This window comes from Anarhichas minor, unplaced genomic scaffold, assembly GCF_050575085.1.
Source record: "Anarhichas minor isolate MPS153535 unplaced genomic scaffold, ASM5057508v1 ptg000041l, whole genome shotgun sequence".
NCBI classification, from domain to species: domain Eukaryota; kingdom Metazoa; phylum Chordata; class Actinopteri; order Perciformes; family Anarhichadidae; genus Anarhichas; species Anarhichas minor.
The window spans coordinates 6,771,064-6,789,106 of NW_027466487.1; the positions used below are offsets into that span (position 1 = coordinate 6,771,064).

At 39.0% G+C, this 18,043-nt stretch overlaps 3 protein-coding genes across 3 annotated transcripts; all 3 read right to left on the bottom strand.

The window, feature by feature from the left end:
* Positions 1-1,443: 1,443 nt before the first annotated feature.
* On the bottom strand, positions 1,444-5,855 carry LOC142969378 (uncharacterized). Its single transcript, XM_076109247.1, has 5 exons — positions 4,859-5,855; positions 4,595-4,697; positions 3,601-3,635; positions 3,457-3,512; positions 1,444-3,307 (listed from the first exon to the last, which is right to left on the bottom strand). The coding sequence occupies exons 1-5, from the start codon at positions 5,223-5,225 to the stop codon at positions 3,128-3,130; spliced, it is 741 nt and encodes a 246-aa protein (XP_075965362.1). The 5' UTR covers positions 5,226-5,855; the 3' UTR covers positions 1,444-3,127.
* A 2,716-nt stretch (positions 5,856-8,571) lies between these two features.
* Positions 8,572-10,490, bottom strand: LOC142969377 (cell adhesion molecule CEACAM1-like). The gene is made up of 5 exons (XM_076109246.1): positions 10,439-10,490; positions 10,037-10,357; positions 9,203-9,478; positions 8,818-9,066; positions 8,572-8,645 (listed from the first exon to the last, which is right to left on the bottom strand). The coding sequence occupies exons 1-5, from the start codon at positions 10,488-10,490 to the stop codon at positions 8,572-8,574; spliced, it is 972 nt and encodes a 323-aa protein (XP_075965361.1).
* A 3,544-nt stretch (positions 10,491-14,034) lies between these two features.
* On the bottom strand, positions 14,035-17,920 carry LOC142969692 (cell adhesion molecule CEACAM5-like). The gene is given in 10 exon segments (XM_076109700.1): positions 14,035-14,049; positions 14,144-14,373; positions 14,634-14,915; positions 15,010-15,276; positions 15,592-15,861; positions 16,040-16,270; positions 16,273-16,464; positions 16,955-17,073; positions 17,182-17,284; positions 17,875-17,920. Coding segments are annotated over 10 exon segments (1,755 nt in total).
* Positions 17,921-18,043: the final 123 nt, after the last annotated feature.

The following is an 18,043-nucleotide window of genomic DNA, read 5'->3' on the forward strand; positions in this document are numbered from 1 at the left end:
TGTGTTGAATACAATTCAGGGATAACACCAGACAATGTATATGAAAATATATATAAATGTGGAATATGTTGAAGTTACAAATATGTTTTACTCATGGCTAATTTAGAAAATGCACTGAAGCTCTGCAGACCAGAATGTCAAAGTTAAACAAGTGGCTCAACTCTTTTCCATGTAAAGCATGTTTTTATTCCCCCAAACGTTTTCAGCTATCTTGCCTTCATCAGGGTGGTGTTTCCTTAACGCTCCATTATGGATGGGAGATAATTCCCATAAGCTTTCATAGAAAGCCTTCGGAGGAAAGGCACCGTCTGAGGTGAAACTAAACATCACTAGGATTCAAACTTGTGCACACAATAAGCTCAGGGTTAATGCAAAGGGAAGACTCTGTATAGGTTTTTTTTAGATCTTGGGTAAAACCTACAATGTAAATCAACAGCAACAATATGCTTTCACTGTATGTTTTATAAAACTTTCAGCTCTCCAAGCGGTAAAGATTCTTATGAATTACAAATTTGAATCTAATTAATTTCCAGTTAAGTTCATAATAACAGCAACAATGGCAATACTTCCTCTACCACTGCACTTTTAGGGCTTATTGAAACCGGTTTAACGAGTGTGGAAACAAATCTCCTCTTCCCGACACTCTCACAGCTGCTGGTGCTTCACACACATTCACCATCGTGTTTAACACGTTGTGCCATAAAGTGTTCCATCATAAAATCTTTCATTTTCAATTCCTTTTTTATTCAAGAATCAAATCATTTACATCAAGTTATCATCAAGGAGACTTCAGCCATTCATCACCACATCTGATGGACAACTGAGACAAAAACACACTTTTACACGACAACATAAAACAATTCATGTCGTCTGTATCAGAATGTAACTTGGCCAGATCTGGTGCTCCCCCCCCACCAGAGTCAGAAGGTGACTTAGTTGGCTTTTTAGTATCATGGATGGATTTACTGAACAGGCCTACCGGGCCCAGGCCCAGGCCCACAGGCTCTGTAAGAAGTGGCTGTTAAGATTTCTTGTTGGAAATTCAATCAAATTAAGTTGCTACAAAGAGAACACAGAACGACTACAAAGAGACACAAAAAGACCACAGATAAATAAAAAACCATAAAGACTCAACCGAGACTCAAAGTAAAATGATCTGCGTTAGACTGAGACACAAAACGACAAATGGCGCGTTGAGTGTTTTGAGCAGCCTGTTTTGCTTGTTGTTTGTCCTCAGAGTTTAATTTCTTAACAGCTGACAAAAATGTGTGGCTCAATCATTCTCACTTGTACCACAGTGATGTGTGTCTGCATTTCTTCTTCTCATATCTGAATAACATGACGGCTATAGAAATATTATCATAATGCACTTCGTTTAAACTGCATTTGTCTGATCTTTATCCATTTCCTGCCATGAAAGAACTCTACTGTACATTAAAAAAAAAAAGTTATTCAGCAACAGTAGCCTGTTTTTAAAAATAGGGACAATTTGCTTTTTACTGTTAGTTTTCTAATGCTATGACAACACGAAGTGAGGGTTACATAACAGATATGATCTCACACCCACAAAACACGACTGTCAGGAAATGCTGCTAAAAACAAGCTGGTAACATAAAAGGACTGTTGGTAATGTTGAGCAACTGTAAAAACCATTTTTTGTCACCTTCTTACTTCAGGCACGCTCAGACTGCAACATCTGCAAACAGGACTTTGCACAGCAGACTTAAAGCAGACAGAATATTGTATCGGGTCAAATACGACTACAACTATTACCAGTATCGATGCTGTTGGAATATATAGAGTATTGTATCATAATATGCAGTTATTGTTTTTGGTTCAAAGCTGCTGCAAGTTTTAAAAAAATTGGCAGGGTTAGAAAATAATAAGTAATAATTTGTAAGTAAAACCACAACAACTCCAGCCTTCCTCTCTGACTCAAATCTTGTCAACCTAAAATAAGCTCACATGCAAAAGCAAGCGGTACACATCAGTCTCTAAACATCATGGTGTCAGATTTAGTTGAATCAGTGCCTAAGCACCTTCAGCTCACACTGGTGTTGTATTGTTAAGTTGGTTCCCTATTGATTGTGTAATTTTTCATTTTTTACTTCCTTTTTTTGTCTTCTTTTTTTTTTTTTTAAGCAACGGAGGAATAGGAACTTTGTGTAATGAGATCTATTGTGACCACTCAGCCATGTTGTCATGGTTCAAGTGTTTGTCCTCTGCATGGCATGGCTTTAAAATAAATAGTTCACCTTGATAAAGTGTTGGAGGTGTGCCAGTTTCCACTATTCCTACCTGCAATATACGACACTCAGAGCATTAATACAGCACCAAACGGCTATTATCGATGTAAAGATATAGTGGAGTAATGTCTACCTGAGCAGCTCGACACCTATTCGATGGGTGGTCATGCAATTTGTAACAGATATTCAAGCTCCCTAGAGGATACATTCTCACATATGTATTGGCACGAAATGTGGCACAAATATCCATTGTGCCCAAACGATGTATCCTGCTGACTTTGGTAATATTTTTACTTTTCCAGTAGCGCCACCATGCGATTTACTTTTTAGTTCCTTATTAGATTATCTCAATTATTTCTGAATGGATTGCTGGGCATTCATGGTTCCCAGAGGATGTATTGGAATAAATTTGATGTCCTGATATTTTGTGGCATCATCTGATTTCTATTGTCCCAATAATCCTCAGCTGTACTTTGTGTTTAGTGCTAATTAGCAAATGTCTGCATGCTAAAATGTTAAACCAATACAATGAAGATGGTAAACCTGCTAAACATCAACATGCTAGCATTGTCATTGTAAGCATGTTAGCACACCGATGTGAGCATTTAGCTCAGTACAGCCTCACAGAACTAATGGCATGGTTATAGACTCTTATTTTTTTAAGAATACCACAGCTAATAAAAGCGCTGCGGACTTGGTGAAAAACACATTTCCTTTTTTTCTGCATCACCTGCTGTGAGGCTGTAGGGAAACACACAGGTCCATGGGAAAACAATATATGAGAGCATGAAGTTCTGGAGCAGTCACAAAGGTTAGATTTTATTTTAAAAGCGGTTGATCGGCTGATCAATTGTGCTAAATGCAACTTGCATACACCGGCTTTAAGTTGTTGGGTTTTTTTTTGCACTCCTCTTTACTTGCGTGTACATTTCATCATATTTGGGCTGCTGGCGCAAAATTAAGACCTCTGAGTACGTGACATCATCTGCTGTGTGTTTCTCATTGGATGACGGTGCCGAATGTCTTGATCGCTTGAGCTTCACGTCAGAATAGACCACATCCTATGAATAAGTGTGAGAAAGAGTGTTTAGGTGGAGGCCTGCTCAGTTGTATCATTATGTTTCTTTGAAACAACAGCAGCATAACAACATTTCATTTGACTGAAATTTATCGAACTTGAATTCAGACATGTGGTTTCAAACCAGCTCACCTCGTCTCTTATAAGAACAGATGGCCTGGCCACATCCATCACGGGACCGTCTGTATCTGAAAGACAGACACGCTTTAAGTCAAGGGAACTGAAACACGTAAAAGATATAAATCCATCAGATGTGGAGAGTGCTTTTGTTCTCACCAATGTAGACTCGTTGCCGGACCGTAGGATCACGTCTGAGTGAAGGAATCAAGAGTCCTGTGATTAGTTGCATGAGATTGACCTGGTTTGACTTTAGATCTAAAGTGACTTTTCTTTCTAATCCTAAAAAACCTTTTTGTATAAATGATATATTTACAGAAGCCCTGAGATGCAAGTGAGAAAAAAACAAACCTGATCATTTCTTTAAGTCTATACTGGCAAAACCTTTTTCCACCTTAAGTCATAAACACAAGAGAACAATTTATATTTTCTTTCTAGGTTCCTTAATTTAATTTTTTTTTTTACGTCTGTGAAACAGGTGGGGAACATTTTTTTTGTTTTGTTTTTCTCACTTGCACTCTGCTTCTGTATTCATTCTTGAATATATATTTTTTTAAATGACAAAACAAACTAACAAAAGTCACGTTTTATGTTTTGAGTGAACTAAATAGAAAATGAACATCCTCTTAATTTAAACTGAATCTCAAGAACAAATATTCTAAACACGAGAGAACATCTATCTTAAAGATATGTTTAAAAATGAAGGGTTAGGACAAATGGGGAAATGCATCTCAGGAAAATGAGTAAATCTATGAAACAATCTTGACTAAAATATGTGTAGTACAACCCAGAAAATCTAATATTTGAATATTGAAAAATAATCAAAGAAATAGAAAAGAATCGCTGCTTGACAATAAATAAATAAAAAAAAAACAGAATACATAGTTATCCTATGCATGCACGGCTAATGAGGGCCCACCACCTTACAAAGTTTGTTTTTTGTCTCCTGTAATTTACCGTCTGTCTTTCAAAATAAAGAACAAGAAGTTCAAGATCCTCATAAATACACTGTTACATTGTTAAATATTACCGTCCACTTGACAGATGTAGTTATTGTTAAACAGTATTTAGAGGATATCTAAGTTTCTTTTCTACAGCTTCTATATTTCTATGCTACGCACACGCACACGCACACACACACACACACACTCACCTTCTGATGAAGATCAGGTATACAATGGCAGCCATGATCACTAACGGCACAATGACAACAATCACTATAGCCGACACCAACCCTGATGATAACTGCATCTGTTCTGATAGAAGAAATATGACCGTGATTATCCCCGAGTGTCAAATTAATGAAGTTCACTAAGAGGGACTGACAAGTGATGGACAGTAAAATTAGAAAATGTAAAACAAAATGTATTCAAATTTAGTTTCTGGCTTGGAGTAATGCTGATTATTTCTTACTCACCTTGAACATGAAGGTTGGTGGTTCCTTCAAATGACCCACTAGGAAAGACTGTAACGCTGCAGGTGTAAGACCCTGCATCTCTCATTTCCACTTTTCGAATGATCAAAGATTGCTCTTCAATCTCTACTCTCTCCTTTAGAAACGATTCTGAAACATTAACTCCAAATTGACTGTTGGAAACAGTGATGGTGATTTTCTTTCCATCTGGTGGTTCGAGCTCCCACTGAACCTGAACAATGATATCTTCTGGTCTTGTGATGGCTTGGCATGGCAGGGTGACATCATGCCCGAGGTATCCCGTCACTTTGACTTTTTGTGCTCCAAGAACTGCAAAAAAATAAGGTGATATGGTAACAAGAGATTTCATTCATCAATCAAATGATTGTAGACGTACTGTATATGGAGTCCCTCTGTGGTTTCTAACATATTGTGTTTTAAGTACTGTTGACTTTTTAGAGGCTGTGTAGCAAAACTAACAAACTTATTCACATTACTGAGTATTTAAAAAAAACTATACTTGTAGAACTATCTTAAACAGAAACATTTTAAATTATTTAAACCAATATTATCTTATTTATTATGTATCATAACTTTTAAAAAGTTTAAAACATTTTCTCTTACCTGGGAGTAATGTAATGAAAATCACCTTCAGAAGTGTGAACGGTGATTTGCTGCAAGTTTCCATTGTTCGTAACTACAGGCGGTGGACAAAATTACAGAAACGCATTACAATTCAACACAATAGGCCTTCTGCTTTAAAAAACAAAAATCAGCTTTTAAGTCAAATCAACATGAAGGAAACTTACAGTTACAAAGAGACAGATCCGTCGAGCTGGTGCTTCAGTAGAAAACTCTGAAAAAACATGAAGTAAAGCCGCGTCAGAAAGGTCTCAATGAATGATTGCATGAATACAGAGAACAAGAAGCATAAGCAAAGAGGAACATACTCTCAACCAGTCCAACACCAACACAGACTGACAGACGTGCGGTTTATACAGACTGCGATTACAACACCGTGCTGCAAAACCACGGCCTCAACATGACACTCACTATAAATAAAAAGTACTGTAAGGTATATGCAGTATTTTGTGGTCTCCCTGTATATTCCTCAAGCTTAAAGTTACATGATGGAACATCCAGAGGCATCTTCCTCAAAAGCTGTCTTATATAACTCACCAAAGAAAGAGAAGAGGATATGGCCATTACAACGGTAGGAAGCTTTTTTCCATCTCTCAGCACTTTAACAAAACGCAACTCTTACAGGCCGATTGTTTCACTTTTGAGTGATCAAGGCTGTAATTTTAAAGTAAGCAGTGAGCCTAGTTTATTCCTCTCTTCCACCCTCAAAGTGTCCACCAGTAGCACAGCGACCTCGTGTGGTCAAAAGGTGATAATGCCGTTGAGAGAAACACTGTGATGTTGACACCATTTTCTTTTCTTGAGAATTTAATAGTTTACTATTTGAACACAGTAATTCCCAGATAAGCAGGACTGAGTTATGCTTTGTGGATTTGTATCAATATGAGAAGCTTTGCATCATCGCTCACTGATTTAAAAAAAAGTATCCAGATGTCCCTTTTTTATGGTGGATCAAATTCTCAGATCTTTTTCCTTGTGCTGTCAGCCAAAAAGCAAAAACCATATTTTGCTTCATACAAGCTGTTTTTAAAGTGTGATAGTAAAATCAAAACATGATTTTCTACATTGTTGTGTGTTCATCTTTCCTGGAGATGAAAGTAGAAATGGAGCTGAACTAGCCTCACAAAGTGTAATAATAATGATTGATTGGATATTCTGTTTGTACGTGTAGTCCTTGTGATATGTATTTTTATATTCTATAAATGTAACATCTACCCTGCAGTTTGATGTCAGATTTGCAATAAGCTTGTGTTCCCCTTATATACTGTATGAGGACATTTGCGAGACTTGGTGCTGAACGGAGCATAGCTCGTCTCCTCATATCAACATCTTCATAAATGTGAGATAGTGTTTGCGTGTGAGTTAAAGAGAATCAAAAGAGGGAAATGTTTACATAGATGCCATTTAGCTTTAAATTAAATAATACATTGAACAAGATGCAAATTTGCATCTTTCCAAATATTTTCTGATAAGTTCTTAATCAGTGTGAGGAAACAAAAGAGCATAAAGCAGAACACTGCATTACTTGTATAGCTGCTCACCAGTGACCTCGTGTCAAGCCTCCTGGTAGGAGCTGCGTCTCAGAAAAGTGATGTATAATTATCTCCACCAATCAGAGTCCCTGGATAAATTAGCCCCAGGTGTTCAAGAGTAATCGGGGTCAGGGATGCAAAGCTTTGCCTGTTTCAGTTGGTGGAACTCAGCTTGTTGCTGGTCTTTCGGGGCAAGACAGGAATAACAACTGCAACAGGCAGCTCTGCAGCCCGAGTTACAATCCTCTAAGTCAAAGCACACAATATGTTTCCATCTTGGAGACTGTGGTGCATTAACATTGTGAAAGTGATGGTACAGTGTCAATAGTTAGAATTACAGCAAATACAGCTTTGCGTCTCCAAGAGACATTACTCACTAATGTATTACTTTTGGTACATTTTGGCAATAATACTTTTGTATTTATTTTTTTTATTATTTCAAGACCTTTACTTGCTGTGAAGTATTTTGGCATTGTATTACTACCTTTTACTTAGTGTCAATCTTGAAGATCTTCCTTTAAATACATGTCTATTAAGTCACTATCTATCGCACACAATGGTGACTGAGCCTATGGCCCACTGGTGAAAATATTGCAATATTTATATATTTGCAGTATCACAAACTGATACAAAATATGGAACCGTGTCACAATTCAGAAAACTTGAAGCTCATTTTTCAAAAGACTCCAGATTGCTACACTTAAAGCACAATTCCATCGTTTTCACTCAAATATAAATTATTATCCAACCAGACTGAAATCTGAAGGATTAAGTAAAGGATGTAAAAACTTTTTCAACCGCTGGTGGTCAATGTGACACTTCAACTCACAGCTTAATTCACAGGACCTGAAAGTAGAGTTGATGTGTAGCGCTGCAGTGAAAATGTCGGTAAATAAAATGTCGCCTAATTCCTTAACAGGTTTTCATTTTTTAAAATTCAAATGTTAAGATTTATTTCACGTTGTAAACAGGAATAATATTTGGCACAAACTAGCTTCGTCTATTAAATGTCACTTCTTTCAGCAACATCATCATACATTCCTTGGCAAATTATGCATTTACAGTTCATTAGATCATTCAATAGATCATTTTTCATCAAACAGGATGCAAGTATGCATTATACAGTTTGATATATGAGGAAAAAACAACGTGGAACAATCACACCTGCATATTATCGCCCACACAAACTCTACCTCAACTCTCTTGTTGAGGACACAGGGGTTTATTTGTACTTTTACTTCTCCCAAAGTCTGTTTAATGAAGACACACGGGATAGTTGTTTTTCAAATGTGAGAGTTTCCACTTTGTCTCACAAATGACGAGCTGTAACATTAATGTCTCTTGAGTCAAATAAACATTTAATGTGCAGCACATTATTTATTGATTTTGATCGGGGTCCTTGGCCATGAGAAAAATGCATCAGCGACGCAAGAAACTGAGGAAAAAAAACAACAATGTAAATTAGTACGACGGTGAAAAAGAACAAAAGGATAAAACAGATTTATCATCTTATTTTAGATTAATCTCACCTGCTACTCCCTCTTACATTAACCCTCTCAGAATCAGTGTGCTGATGAACAGCAATACAAACGACCAGCGGGGAGCACAGCAGGATGCTTTATGGAGTAAAAAAGACAACAATCATCACCACTTGCAATCGCCAGCTTGCTTTAAAATGTAGAAAACACTGTCAAAACAACCTTGACATTTAGGCAAAAATGCATATGTTATTGACAACCAACTGAATGCATCACTTTCCTGACTCTATGGGAAAAAGAAATGTCTCACCTCTCAGATTCAGAACCGTGGAGTTTTCCATCATTGTCACCATATTTGTGACGGTGCAGGTGTAATTCCCGACGTTTTCTGCCTCCAACCTCTCTATGATGTACATGGAGTCATTTACATTTGTGTGATTGCCGTTCAACATCCAGCTGAAGTTTGCTGGTGGGACGGAGTCTGCTGTGCACTCCAGTGTGACTCTCTGGCCAAGTGCTGCTGCTGCTGGACCAGCAATCGATATGTTATGTGGTCCAACTGCACAGAGAAGAGAAGTACAAGTATTAAGGTCCTTGTAAAAGTACTGATATTACATTTCACCACTGTATAAACTGTACTTTATTTCTTTTCCTAATAAATGGTTACTAGAAGTGTTGAAGTGAGCAGTACTCACAGTTGACAGTGAGATCATGGGCCACAGTCATGGTGCTGACTGGGTTGCTGACTCGACACTGGTAGGTGCCGTGGTTGGAGCTGTGAACAGGATGCAGAAACACCGTCTTGTTGTCCATGGAGAAGGTGACTCTGCCACTCGGGTGGAGCGGCTGATTGTCCTTGGTCCACACTCTGGTGCTGATGGAGCCGGAGGCGTCGCAGCTGAGGTTGGTGGAGCTTTTGTCTTCTATCAAGACGGCTGCGGGGCTGCGGATGATGGCTCCAGTGATCAGCGCTGGCAGAACATAAAGAGTGTCAATACAATGAGTAAATGGATGAATGAGTGAAGGAATGTCTCTATCTACAATTGTACTGATCCTTGATTTTTCTAACATTTCTTTTTTTTCTAATTGCTATTTTTCACACTAGTCTTGAGAGAAGCTACACTGCATTTCATGCCGAGCATTGTTTGTGAACGTGACAAATATAACCTATAAATCCTTGAATCGTGATGCATTTACAGGAAAAGGAGTGAATAGAATAACAGATTTATTGCTTTACATTCAAAGGCTTCAACACCTTTGTCTGAAATTAGATTTTTAAATTACAAAATGTAATACAATCGGCTTGGAAAAGGTCTCATTCTTCGCAGGATTGCTGTTGGATTAGATATTCCAGCAGCATATTCCAGCAGTGTCCACCACAGGTCTTGCAGTATCAAGAGATATGGATTAAAATTGTATGAATGATAAATCAATTAATGTCCTTTTGAGGATGTCACTCATTTCAGAAGAATTGTTTTCAAGTGACAGATATTTCTCTGATATTTTAAACTTCACAACATTACACCCACCATACACATTCAGTATGGTCGTTCCCTGTTTCTGCAGCACTTTGTCTGGTATGATGGTGACGGTGTACTCCCCGCTGTCCTCCAGGACCAGGTTCCTGAGCTCCAGGGCCCCCGTGGCTCGGTCTAATGAGATCCTGTTGGCATGTCCGGGCCCAGTGATGTTGGTGCTGGTGGAGGTGATGATGTTCAACCCTTTGAAGCTCCAGCTGACTGAGAGGAACGGACTCTCAGGAGGCGTGAGGGTAGTGGTGAACTTCACTTTGTCCGCCACAGCTCCGCTCAGAGGCCCCGGGGGTAAGATACCATCACCTACACATAAACCTAATTTTTTTTTTTTTTTAATACAACAAATCAAACAATCGTGACACAAGCCCATCAAAACATCATCGGGATTTAATTTACCTGATAAAGCAAGCGCCAAACAAACGGCAGTCCTGAGCATCTTGATGTCCATGAAGACTAACGTGACGTTGTCTCACAGTCCTCTTCGAAATCTAAAACATGGAGAGTCACAGGTGCTCCTGCTCTTATAACGTCCAACAGTGACGGCACAGGACCAACTCCAGACCCCCCACTCAGTAATGAAAAGCACAAACACGGTTTACGATGCCACTGTGTAAACACACCGAAATGCCTGTAGGTATGAGTTCAGTCAGAGGTTACCGAAAGACTCGGGTGGATGAAGAAATTAGTTTTATGTAGAAATGTCCATTGACCAGAGAAATAGAGGTCAGCAGTGTTTAAAGAAACCTTGACATGGTATTGGTAATCGGTGCTTTCCGTAAAGCACCGATTTGTAATTTCAACACAATAAAGTATGATGGGACGTAATCTTCTAACAATTAACTAGTAAGCCACTGAAATAAAAATCTTAAATTAATGATTTTCTGCCGATTTTATCCTGCCGGAGGTCTCATCAATAAAACAATTCTTATAATTCAAGTTAATCTTAAAGCAAGGTTAATAAAAAAAAGCTTTTTTTTTAAAGAAGCCCCACAATTAAATGTCCAAATGTACAATTAATATGCTAATGATCGAATTCAAAAGTTGTGAAGATAAATGAAACTAGTCGTAACAGACTGGTTGTGCTCAGCTGTATTTGTAAATCTAGACTGCATTTAGAATAATTCATTGACAAGTTGTTCAGACAAGAATATATTTTATTTAAAAAAGGCATGAAACAACATTTGGACCATCTTCATACTTTGTGAATATATTGTTTTTGTGTTAGTAGATTTTCCATAATCCAACCAATTTCAGTAAAGTTACTCAAATGACTGACTAGTCATTTGGCAATGTGTATTGGAAGTCTGAGTCATGGTGGTGGAGGCCTGCTGTGCATCAGTTTTATGAGCTCTTCGGTGAGTGCTTTTGGGTCTCTTACGGGGTGGTGTTTGAGGAGCAGCAGTGAGGCGTAGCATTCCTCGATTAGGAGGATCAAAGACGTCCAGGAGACACTTAACCTCCTTCAGACAGCTTTGCAAACACGTCTCTTGGTTCAATATTTGCAGACAGACTGAATTTTTAATTTATTAAAAATGGAGATATTTCATTCAGTGTCTCTATGTATGTTTGCGTTTATTATTGCCGTTTTCACAAACCTCTATCCAGAATAGATCCCAGTCTGATAAGTGGCAGTTCAAATACTGAGACCCAACCATTGAATCATCGGAAACAATGAGGCATTCATAATGTGTCACATGTCTATAACTCCTGACCTGTGAATGTACAGAGCGGGAGGTGAAATGTCAGAATGCGTCACTGTGGACTCTCAATAACAATGTGCTTTGGTAAGTGGCACTCAAAGTGTAAATGTAATGTCACTCAACCTCTGCTGTCACACTGGGAGCGATGGAGTAAATATGGCTCATAAGGTGCTGACGAATTGACAGGAGAACTTATCCTTCTAGAAATGGTTCTCAATGTCTAAAAAAACCCAAAAGGAATTACTCTCCATGGACAAATTATTAACTGATGCTTTATTATAAAACCATGTCCCTGCAGTCAAAACAGAATCAAGTGTAACTGTTCCACAAACTCATTTCTTACAAAGCTGAATTTCACAACTATAGTTTAGTACAGAAACCAAAGTTTTATGTGACGCAAAATACATTCTTACTAATGTAGTCATGCTACATCTCTAGGTTTTTATGAGCTCTGAATGGATCCCGTGGCCATTTTCCAAGTCTGTGAAGTTTACTTAATGTAAACGAGAAGACCACAGTTTAACAGACAGACGCAGTTTACAGAAGTTTAACTTTGTGATTCCTGAACAAGAAAAAAAGCATTTTCAGTAGAGAATCTGAGTTGTATTTTGGGTTTGATTTTGATAAAAAGATAAAAAGCTATTTAAAAAGTCACTACTTTTTAGATCTTTCAACCGGGTTGACCTTTGACCTCTACAGAGTGCAGCTACTGCCAAGTCTTATCTTTTTAACTGGGTTAATATTTTACCCCAGAGAAAAGCCACTGTTTTGCATGTCAGATAATCCTCAATATTTACATAATTACTGTATGTCGCCTGACTGACTGCCTCCGAATCACAAAACATTATGCCACCAGCTTTAATAGAAGTGCCAGTGATGCTCTGGACTTTAGTGTCGGGAGCTTTTAAAATTCTATCACTTGATTAAGCGATAGAATAAGAAAGCTAATCGATCAGGTCATTTAATTTCAAAATGTTAAATGATACTACTACTACTACTACTACTCTTGAATGTTTGCTAGAGGACGTCATTGTATCCAATAATCAGTAACTGATGTAGGAACCTGTAGAGTAGCACTGTGTGTGTGTGTTTCCACTTCTGCTTTTTCTTGCAGTCAAAGGAGAGATGGAACTCTGTGTTGAGTTAGATTATTTAATTTTTTTTACGTGAGACAAATTGTCTTTGTTGTTTCATATCTGCTATTTGCATGTTTTATAATTTGGTATAAAGGTAACATCAGATAGAAAGATGGATGCAGACTCAATGGTGCCAGAATGCCAAAATGAATGCTGCAAAGAAACCATTAGTATATACGTATTTCTATGCTCTGTGACGTGCCTCCTGCTCCTATGAGATCACACAGTCATTATATATTAGGGTTACTCTAGGTTACTGCAGAGATTGCATACAGTATTAGCCTGGTTTGTACAATGAATGACTGCATCCTCATTGTGCCAACTTTACCCTCGTCACAAAACATGCAACGTGTTTGTGTGTTGTGCTTCCAGCCCTCTGAACATGAGCTCTGAAGAGATACAAATGTTTTTTTTGTGTTGTCACTTAAATAATCCAATGGCCCTGGCTGTATCCAGGTGTGTCTCAATACAAAACTTACATTTCACAGAGACTGAACAAGTTGACTGAGATCCGTTAGCCTGACAAGCATGTGACATTCTTCTGTCCTTGTCCTGATCTGCCCGTACCGTAAGATTTGACCTGACAACAGGTGAGAGCTGCTATTGAAGAGGGCTCCATAAATTCCTTTGTGTTGGACCTGACCGGCTCGATACACATCTATAGGGTCAAATGCATAAGTTCATGTTGTTGGTAATAAATAACAAAGTCCATTAATTTTTACACAAGTGACATAAAATATTTATTATAGACATAAATGATGAACTTAGTAACAGTGCCCTATATAGTCCAGTTATAATATTTAACAAGACTGATAGTGTGATGATCTACAAAGCACTGGGAGTTCATGAACCTTTAAGAGTCCTGCGTTCCTGCGGTACATTTCCCCTGAAATGTATTGGAATAGAAGTGTAAAGTAAAAATCGAAATACTCAAGTAAAAGTTTGACGTATTTGTAATTTACTTAAGTACAGTACTTGAGTAAATGTACTTGCTTACAGTATATGCTTACCTATTCCTTCTTATCATACAATAAACAATTGTTCCACACACAATTGCAATAATTAGAAGACATCCAAATGTTATGATTGTAGCCCTCCCAGCAGCAACTGAGCAGTCACAGTCTGAAAAATCTGGAAAAGAAACACGAAGAATATCCTAAATGCATTTGTCCTAAACACAGAGAAAAATACACGTCTCATTGGGATATGTTTCTGTCAGTTTACTTGTTTTTATACACACCTCCAACAGTTAACTTGTGGCTCACTGTTTGGCTCAGCCCTGTGGCAGCATTGACAGCAGTGCAGGTGTACGTCCCACCGTCAAAGCTTCTGATGGAGGAGATAATGTACACAGACTCCTGCATGCTGGTTGGCTTTCCATCATAAAGCCATGTGAACGTTGGAGCTGGTACGGACATAGTGGAGCAGTAAAGCATTGTGAAATCTCCAACACGCACTGTTTTAGGTGCTTTGATGGCTATGTTGTCAGGTCCAACTGAAAACAAAACAAACCAAAGAGTCAGATTGTTTGAAGACACTGTAGTTTGGCTGTATTCTTGTAGAGGCTTTAGATGTGTCCATGATTTTTTTCTGTGTGTTTGTCTTTCAGTCTTTAGAATCAGACGTACTGTTACAGTTGTGAGTCTTTGAACAATATGCTGGGGGACATCTCTATGTATAACAATTGAGAATCACAATTATAAAGTGAAGTAAAAGTGGCAATACTTAGCACAAGTCCCTTTGTCATAAACTTACACTGGATGAAAAGATTCACCGGTTGGCTGGTTTCAATAGTGGCACCATTCGACACGCTGCACCTGAACGGTCCCCGGTCGTAGCGGGTCACGTTAATTATAGTGAGAGTGGAGCCTCCATCAGTGAGCTGAACTCTCTCACTTTCTTTAACCTCAGAGCTGCCGTTCAGCCAGAGGAAAGAGAGAGAGGAGACGGAGGAGACGGAGCAGGACAGACTGACGGAGCTGCTGAACTCCACCAAGTCTGTGTTGTTTGAAGCCACCACCACATTGGAGACCGGTGCTGTGAAAAAATAGGTAAAAAGAGACTAGCAGCAAGTCAAGAATTCAAAACGTAAAGCCATTGTGTTGGAACCATTTAACCGATTCTAACTCACTCGGTACAGAGACAGTTGCAGGCTGAGATGTTTGATTTCTCAGGGTTTTGTTGTTAAAGGCCTGACAGCTGTAGCGTCCGCTCTGACTCATCTGAATGTTCATCAGTCTGAGCTCTGGTCCAGTATCAGAGAGCAGGTCTCCATTCAGAAACCACTGAAACAGGGCAGGAGGTCTGGAGTCAGCTGAGCACATCATGCTGATGTTTGATCCTTCCTCAAAGTATTCTTGTGACGGAGATATTGTCAAATGAATATTTTCTGGGCCATCTGAGGAAAAAGATGTAAAATAATATAGTCAACAATAAAATAACAGTTGCTTGAGAAAAGGTTCATATTGCTTCTTGCTTGGCTCAGTGTGAAGGGGTCATTACTGGTAATTGTGTCGTTCCAATGCCAAACTGCATCATTAAGTTAAATGGAGCTGTCATTTACTCAGCGGCAGCCAAACACGGCAGCAATCAAACAGCAAGGAGCACAATAAGTCATTTAGACAAACCCACTTGTGACATGACGGTTGTAATAATTATGTAAAGGTCTGTGTGGCGTATGCATGCAGACGCTGTGACATCGGAGAGTACTCACAGCTGATGTCGAGTTTCACTGGATCACTGGTGTAATTATTGAACACATGACAAATGAACGGTCCCTGGTCGTAGCGGGTCACGTTAATTATAGTGAGAGTGGAGCCTCCATCAGTGAGCTGAACTCTGTCGCCGGCTGTAACCTCAGAGCTGCTGTTCAGCCAGAGGACAGAGGGAGAGGATCCAGAGGAGGAGCAGGACAGACTGACGGAGCTGCTGAGCTCTGACAAATCTGTGGTGTTGGGAGTTATTACAACATTGGAGATTTGTGCTATGGGTAGAAAAGAAAAAAAATGTTGGCACAGATCAATTGTTCCGACTCTGTTTCTGCAGCAAGATTATGTTCAGCTAAGCATATTGAATTGTGTACCACTTCCATGTCAAACAACACAATTAAACCTACTTATTTAGGCTCTCAGCTACAAGAAGTCCTTTTCCCCCCAACTTACACTTCAGTACAGAGACAGCTGACGGCTGAGATGTTTGATTTCTCATCGTTCTGTAGTTGAAGACCTGACAGCTGTAGTTTCCACTCTGACTCATCTGAATGTTCACCAGTCTGAGCTCTGGTTCAGAATCAGAGAGCAGGTCTCCATTCAGAAACCACCGAATCATGACTGGAGGTCTCGAGAGAGCCGAGCAGGTCAGGGTGACGTCTGAACCTTCGTCATAGTATTCTCGCGGGTCACGTTGGCTACAGTGAGAGTGGAGTTTCCATCGGTGAGCTGAACTCTGTCACTGGCTGTAACCTCAGAGCTGCCGTTCAGCCAGAGGAAAGAGAGAGAGGATCCAGAGGAGGAGCAGGACAGACTGACGCTGCTGAACTCCACCAAGTCTGTGTTGCTGATGGTCACCACCACATTAGAGACTGGTGCTGTGGGTTGAGTTGAACAAAGAACAAAGTCACAAAGGGAAGCAAAGCTTTTCTACCCTGTTGCTGTAGCAGGACATCCACTAAAAACGATGCATAATGTCAAATAACCCTGACCCTAAGCATCCATGATGGGCAGTTGCGACTTGGTTTACACTTGCTCCCTGTATGTCAATCAAAGGCAGGTTTTATTGAACTGATAACAGTATTGCATAAGAAAATGGCTGCGGGAAAGATATGGTATAGGTCAAAGTCATAAAGAATAGCTATGGAAAGATGTAGCTGCTTTTCAGAGGAGTCGAACACAAGAAGTTGACGTTGAGAAGTTAAATTATTTTGACTTCTGGCATTTCATCAGTTTTGAAATGATGACTTTATATTTGATTCTGTGGTCACTGCATGTGTGTTGAAGTATTACTTTAAAATGGTTGAAGGAGCAAAATCTTCAAAAAAGTTAGTTTTCTGTATGTTCAACCGCGTTGCATCAACATACCATGTATGACAAGTCTGCATTTTCCGTTCTGCATTGCTGCACCATTTGGAATGATGAAGATGCTGTATTCTCCACTGTCGCTGTCGGTCAGATTCCATAACTCCAGAGATCCATTAGATCTGAAGAAGGTGATCCTGTCTGTATACGCTGGTCCAGTTATGTCTTCATCAGATGAGGTTATTATATTAGAAGTACTGTGGATATTAGTAAAACTCCAGCTTACTGACAGGAATGGTGTTGCTGGTGGGGTCACTGTTGTGGTGAATGTCACCTTCCCTCCAACAGCTGCAATCAGACTGTCTGGTAGCACACCATCTCCGTAGCATAAACCTGGAGAAGACAGTTACATTATTGGGATAAAGGTTACTGAGACTGTAAAACAACGCACCGTGGATCACTGGGCGGGAATGTAATCAAATTAAAAACTAGCCAATTTGAAATAACAGAAACGTGCATCAAATCAAATCCAGCCAACAAAACTATATAAAATAAGGTTTGGATTTAGATGTTTAATCTAGTCATATTTACATGAAAATGTCGTGCAACCAAGACCACGAGAACACTAAAATATTGATATCAAAAAAGCAATAGAGAATAGTTTTCCCTATGCCATGCCAATTTTTAAATAATAAAAATATACGTATAAAGGTGCATTAAAAGACTTCTCTCTTTATGTTGTAGTCTTTTAGATCCAGCTGTGACCTGCACTGCATTAAAAGTAAAAGACAGTGTAGCTGAACAGAATCTTTAATATCACACTATTAACATGTAAAACTATAATAACCAATAAAACTATGACCAGTAATAACAATCAACCGTGTTCAAATATTATTTAGAGTCCGCTCTTCAAATTCAATTGAGATAACTTGAATAATCATGACGTGATGGAGGCGTTGTCTATGAAAGTGTTTATTTCTCACCTGAGATTGCTGCCAAGATGACGAACAGTATCACAGATGTTTCCATATCTCCTGCAGCCTCCGGGCGCATACAAAGTGGTTTCACAGAGGAGGTGCAGTGAGTACACTATGCGTGTTTGAGGGGAGGGGCAATGGACCTCTTCACTCGTTACAGCCTTTATTTCTTTTG

Excerpts from the sequence above, each read along its gene's own strand:
- LOC142969378 (XM_076109247.1), bottom strand. The coding sequence starts at position 5,225 with ATGAAATCTCTTGTTACCATATCACCTTATTTTTTTGCAGTTCTTGGA. Across the intron at positions 3,636-4,594 it reads TACCTGATCTTCATCAGAAG|ACGTGATCCTACGGTCCGGC; the intron begins GTGAGTGTGTGT and ends TCCTTCACTCAG. Across the intron at positions 3,308-3,456 it reads CTGTTCTTATAAGAGACGAG|GATGTGGTCTATTCTGACGT; the intron begins GTGAGCTGGTTT and ends ACTTATTCATAG.
- LOC142969377 (XM_076109246.1), bottom strand. The coding sequence starts at position 10,490 with ATGGACATCAAGATGCTCAGGACTGCCGTTTGTTTGGCGCTTGCTTTA. Across the intron at positions 10,358-10,438 it reads TTTGGCGCTTGCTTTATCAG|GTTTATGTGTAGGTGATGGT; the intron begins GTAAATTAAATC and ends AAAAAAAATTAG. Across the intron at positions 8,646-8,817 it reads CACGGTTCTGAATCTGAGAG|CATCCTGCTGTGCTCCCCGC; the intron begins GTGAGACATTTC and ends TACTCCATAAAG.